Genomic DNA, 6,328 nt, shown 5'->3' with positions numbered 1-6,328 from the left:
CGCCCCCAGTCACTGGGCCCCGCCCCCATCCCCAGGCCCCGCCCCCAGTCACTGGGCCCCACCCCATCCCCAGGCTCCGCCCCCAGTCACTGGGCCCCATCCCCAGGCCCCGCCCCCAGTCACTGGGCCCCGCCCCCATCCCCAGGCCCCCCCCAGTCACTGGGCCCCGCCCCCATCCCCAGGCCCCGCCCCCATCCACAGGCCCCGCCCCCAGTCACTGGGCCCATCCCCAGGCCCCGCCCCCAGTCACTGGGCCCCGCCTGCTCTCCTGGCCCCTCCCCCGCCACTGTCTGGGGTTTATATTATATTCCCCCCTCGCCCCAGCCTGTTGGGCTGTACAAGTGAATTCCAACCCTAGCCCAGCCGTCCAGTTAGTGCCACTGAACAACAACTTGTTTTTATACAGCACCTTTAACGTAGTAAAACCTCCCAAGACGATTATCAAACAAAATTTGACACCGAGCCACTTAAGGAGATATTAGGACAGGTGACTAAAAGCTTGGTCAAAGAGGTCGGGTTTAAGAAGCGTCTTAAAGGAGGAGAGAGAGGCGGAGAGGTTTAGGGAGGGAATTCCAGAGCTCGGGGCCCAGGCAGCTGTAGGCACGGCCGCCAATGGTGGAATTTCATTCAAATGCAAATTAGATTCAATAGTATCGTTCAAAAGAGAATTGGACAAATACTTGAAGGGGGAAAATTGCAGAGCTGCGGGAAAGAGCAGGGGAGCTGGCATGGGCATAATGGGCCGAATGGCCACCTTCTGTACTACTTATAAAGGGTTTTGACCCGAAACGTTGACTCTAATTTCTCTCCACAGATGTTGCCTGGCCTGCTGAGTTTTTCCAGCATTTTCTGTTGTTATTTCTGTACTATATGATTCTAAAATTAGACAGGGGTCTCATTCCTGAGTGTTATTCGGCGTCTCCTGCTGCCAAGTGCACGTGTGGATATCGGATGTGGGAAGGATCAGGTTTGGTTCTGATGCCCCCACAGCAGCTGAATAGCTGATGCTCTGAACTGCTGCATGAAGACTGGTTATTGAAGCGAGGGAATTAAAGACCATCGAGTCTCACAGCCCTCGGGAGAGAAGCGTAAAAGTGTGGAACGCTCACAGATCCCCAGTGCTGCTTACTGTCCAAATAGATAAAAGACCAGAAAAAATTCCCCCTCTCGGTTTGTTTCTAACTGCAGTTTATTATTCTCTCTCTCTTTCTCTCTCTCTCTCTCTCTCTCTCTAGGATGGCAACACTCTTTCCCTCTCTCTTTCCCGAGTGACAGAGTCGCTGTGGTTTAATCTGGATCGACCATGTGTGGACGAAAATGAACTCCAACAACAGGAGAACCAGCATCAGGCTTGGGTCAGTGAGTGAGTGTGTGCGTGTGTGGGAGTGAGTGTGTGTCTGTCTGTGTGCATGTGTCTGTGTGTGAGTGCGCGCGTGTGTAAGTAAATTTAAAACAGATTTTACAAGCTCGGAGTGATAAATGTTTATAATAATGTGAGGGATTGGGGTTAGATGTTTGGGGAGCTCCGGCTGTCATTGGATGGGGCTGGGCGAGTTACATTTTTAGAACGACAGGCTTGATGGGCTGAATGGCCTCTTGCCTGTGAGATTATGATCTGATTAATTTTCTTTCCCTCTCTCTCTCTCTCTCCCTCCCTCTCCCTCTCTCCCTCCCGTTCTGTGCTCAGTTGCAGAGTATCGCTGAGAAGAACAATACCTTGGTCCCGATTGGAAAGCCTGCCTCTGAGGTGAGTGTCTGACTGCATCCCGGATTTCTGTGACGATCGCCATTGTCCGATTCAATGAGTTTGTTTTGCACAGCGAGGTTGGGGAAGATGCTGGTTGTAAAATGGGTCGTGTTAAAGGCGGGAGGGAGTTCCTCAGAGTTCCAGCGATGGCTTTAATGGGACGAGAGTCTCTGCATTTCAAAAACAATTCAGTGTGTGTGAAATTAAGCGGTGATCTAATCGAGGTGTTTAAGATGATTAAAGAAGTTTTTTATTTATTTATTCACGGAATGTGGGAGTCGCTGGCAAGGCCAGCATTTATTGCCCATCCCTAGTTGCCCCTTGAGAAGGTGGTGGTGAGCCGCCTTCTTGAACCGCTGCAGTCCGTGTGGTGAAGGTGCTCCCACAGTGCTGTTAGGGAGGGAGTTCCAGGATTTCGACCCAACGACGATGAAGGAACGGCCGATATATTTTCAAGTCAGGATGGTGTGCGACTTGGAGGGGAACCTGGAGGTGGTGGTGTTCCCGTGCGCCTGCTGCCCTTGTCCTTCTAGGGGGTGGAGGTCGCGGGTTTGGGAGGTGCTGCCGAAGTTGGTGGTGGGGGAAGTCCAGAACAAGGGGGCAGAACCTTAAAATTAGAGCCAGGCCGTTCAGGGGTGATGTCAGGAAGCACTTCTTCACACAAAGGGTGGTGGAAATCTGGAACTCTCGCTGGGGGTCAATTGAAAATTTCAAGACTGAGATTGATAGATTTTTGTTGGGTAAGGGTATGAAGGGTTATGGAACCAAGGCGGGTAGATGGAGTGAAGATACAGATCACCCATGATCTAACTGAATGGTAGAACAGGCTCGAGGGGCTGAATGGCCTCCTCCTGTTCCTATGTGAAGTGCTTTGGGGTGTTTTAGAGGGATAAGGTGCGATTTATAAATGCGAGCCTCCCTTTGTTAAACCAAGTGGAATGGAAATGGCCGTTTTATGATGAAATTCGAGCTGTAGTCGAGTCCTTTTTGTTTAATGGTATATTGGGGTTGCCCACAGCAGAACTATGATGACGAGGAAGAGGAGGATGATGAAGATGACGAGGACAGTGAAGAGGACTCGGAGGAGGATGAAGACATGCAGGATATGGACGAGATGAACGATTACAATGAGTCGCCTGATGACGGAGAGATAAATGAGGTGAGTGGTGTAACAGGCGGAGGTAACGGGAGCACAGGGTGGCGGGGTGAGGGAGGCCGTCTTGTTCCACGGCAGCTACATCGCCGCACCATTGTGTCACTCTGGGAGCAATTGTTTTTTTTCATTTATTCATTCTCGGGTTGTGGGCGTCGCTGGCAGGGCCGGCATTTATTGCCCAGAGAAGGTGGTGGAGGCGGGCCGCCTTCTTGAACCGTTGGTAGCAGGTTTGATACGACTTAGTAGCCACTTCAGTGAGCAGTTTAAGAGTCTACCACAGAAGGCAGTGGAGGCCAATTCATTAAATATATTCAAGAAAAAGTTGGATATATTTCTTAAGGCTAAAGGGATCAAGGGATATGGGGAGAAAGCAGGGACAGGGTACTGAATTTGGATGATCAGCCATGATCTCATTAAATGGCAGAGCAGGCTCGAGGGGCCGAATGGCCTACTCCTGCTCCTATCTTCTATCTATGTTTCGATGTAAGAGTCAACCAGGTCGGTGAGGGACTGGAGTCACCTATAGGCCCAGGCCGGGTGAGGACGGCAGGCTTCCTTCCCTAAAGGGCATCAGTGAACCGGTTGGGTTTATACAACAATCCGACAGCTTCACGGTCACTTTTACTGAGACCAGCTTTTTGTTTCCAGATTTTTTAATCTAGTTCCAGTTATCAAACAGCCAGGGTGGGATTTTAATCAGGTTCTCTAGATTATCAGTCACATAACTTCAGTGCTACAGTACTCTGAACAGGCGGTATAAGGTCCAATTTCAACCCTTCTGCCTTTAGATACATACTGAGATCTGCTGGTCCCGTCCGGTGAGGGAATACGATCTCTGCGGCAGTGTTGGGGCGGGCGGGACAGTGGGTTAGCAGTCCTCCGGCCGCAGTACAGCTTTTAACTCCCTGAACCTCTTGTTCCTCTACATCAACATGGAGGGTGCAGACCAGGATCAGTGGATGATCTCAGCAAGGGTATTAAGGGCGACAGACCCGAGGCGGGCGGGTGGATGGAGTTAAGATACAGATCAGCCATGATCTGATTGAATGGAGCAACATGCTCGAGGGACTGAATGGCCTCCTCCTGTTCCTTTGTGAAGTGCTTTGGGGTGTTTTAGAAAGATAAGGTGCGATTTATAATTGCAAGAGTTTGTCTGTTAAACCTTGAATGGGACGAGTGGAAGGGAAGGACATACTTGCCTTGGAGGCGGTGCAACGAAGGTCCACTGGATTGATTCCTGGGATGAGAGGGCTGTCCTATGAGGAGAGATTGTGTAGAATGGGCCGATACTCTCTGGAGTTTAGAAGAATGAGAGGTGATCTCATTGAAACATATAAGATTCTGAGAGGGATTGACAGGGTAGATGCCGAGAGGTTGTTTCTCCTGGCTGGAGACTCTAGAACCAGGGGGCATAGTCTCAGGATAAGGGGTCGGCCATTTAGGACTGAGATGATGAGAAATTTCTTCACTCAGAGGGCGGTGAATCTTTGGAATTCTCTGCCCCAGAGGGCTGTGGAGGCTCAGTCGTTGAGTATATTCAAGACCGAGATCGATAGATTTTTGGACTCTAGGGGAATCGAGGGATATGGAGATCGGGCGGGAAAGTGGAGTTGAGGTCGATGATCAGCCGTGATCTTATTGAATGGCGGAGCAGGCTCGAGGGGCCGTCTGGCTGACTCCTGCTCCTGATTCTTATGTTTATGATGAGATTCGCACTATAGTCGAGTCTCTTTATTTTTATGTTGTGGTATGGCACTAACTCCCTGAACCTCTTGCTCCCTGTAGATCGACATGGAGGGTGCGGAGCAGGATCAGGATCAGTGGATGATCTAACAGGCCCACGGCTCTCTACGTGCTCTTGAAGCTGAGGGACCGCCTTCGATTTATTCTCCGCGCGGACCTCTGGTATTGACAGTGGGGTCAAGACACATGTCTGGAGAACGATGAGTCCGACTCTTAACCACTTCCTCGCCGCCCACCCCCCGCCCCTACACATCGACGTCCCCCGTCCGTAGAGTGATCGAGACCATCAGCTTTTTGTGATGGACGGCAAACTCACTCTTCTACACAGGAACAGGAGTCGGCCATTCAGACCCTCAAGCCTCTCCCGCCATTCAGCTGGATCATGGCTGATCTGTAGCTCAATTCCATCTACCCACCTCAGTTTTGTAACCCTTAATACCCTTGGCCAACAAAAATCTATCAATCTCCGTTTCGCAATTTTCAATTGACCCCCAACATCCACGGGTATTTTTTGCGGGGGGGTAGAGAGTTCCAGATTTTTACCCGCCTTTCCCAGATCTGGGGAAGCAGTGTTGAGCAGTTTGCTCATTCTGCAGCGGGACGTTGCTGTCCTGTCTGACCGTTCGTAGAGTCGTGAACCGTTGGAGGGGAATCTCGAGTCGGCGCTGATCCCTCTGGAACACAGTGGCGAGTTTCCTATCTCGGCTGCACAGTCGGGGGAAGGAGAGGGGCCAAGCAGAGACCAGGTACTCATCGAGCTACACAGAATCCACAGCACAGAAACAGGCCATTCGGCCCAACTGCTCCGTGCCGGTGTTTCTGCTCCACATGAGCCTCCTCCCACCTCTCTTCATCTCACCCCATCAGCATATCCTTCTATTCCTTTCTCCTTCATGTGTTTATCCACCTTCCCCTTAAATGTATTTCTGCTGTTCGCTTCAACCACTCCTTGTGGTAGCGAGATCCACATTCTCACCAGGGAATCGATTCTTCTCAGACTCGCACAACCAATGCACTGAATCTGGCCTTGTTACTGTATTGTATTTTCTTTCAGTCCTGTACAATTGGTTGGGAAGATTTCTGCAGAATTTGTAATAAAATGTTTTTTTTAAAGTCCTGCCCAAGTGTTCTACTGCTGTGTTCATTTTATATTTATCTTTCTACACTGTCCCATCAAACACTCCCAGGGCAGGTACAGCACGGGTTAGATACAGAGTAAAGCTCCCTCTACACTGTCCCATCAAACACTCCCGGGGCAGGTACAGCACGGGTTAGATACAGAGTAAAGCTCCCTCTACACTGTCCCATCAAACACTCCCAGGGCAGGTACAGCACAGGTTAGGTACAGAGTAAAGCTCCCTCTACACTGTCCCATCAAACACTCCCAGGGCAGGTACAGCATGGGTTAGATACAGAGTAAAGCTCCCTCTACACTGTCCCATCAAACACTCCCAGGGCAGGTACAGCACGTGTTAGATACAGAGTAAAGCTCCCTCTACACTGTCCCATCAAACACTCCCAGGGCAGGTACAGCATGGGTTAGATACAGAGGAAAGCTCCCTCTACACTGTCCCATCAAACACTCCCGGGGCAGGTACAGCACGGGTTAGATATAGAGTAAAGATCCCTCTACACTGTCCCATCAAACACTCCCAGGGCAGGTACAGCACAGGTTAGGTACA

At 50.7% G+C, this 6,328-nt stretch overlaps 1 protein-coding gene across 1 annotated transcript; it reads left to right on the top strand.

Moving 5' to 3' along the window:
- Positions 1 to 1,236: 1,236 nt before the first annotated feature.
- Positions 1,237 to 5,765, top strand: anapc15 (anaphase promoting complex subunit 15). The gene is given in 5 exon segments (XM_085999769.1): positions 1,237 to 1,264; positions 1,267 to 1,355; positions 1,688 to 1,747; positions 2,766 to 2,906; positions 4,689 to 5,765. Coding segments are annotated over 5 exon segments (366 nt in total). The 3' UTR covers positions 4,737 to 5,765.
- Positions 5,766 to 6,328: the final 563 nt, after the last annotated feature.

This window comes from Somniosus microcephalus, chromosome 10, assembly GCF_052327205.1.
Source record: "Somniosus microcephalus isolate GS21.2 chromosome 10, FLI_Smic_1.0, whole genome shotgun sequence".
NCBI lineage: Eukaryota > Metazoa > Chordata > Chondrichthyes > Squaliformes > Somniosidae > Somniosus > Somniosus microcephalus.
The sequence above is the reverse complement of the archived record's forward strand: the minus strand, read 5'-3'. Positions and strand labels throughout refer to the sequence as shown.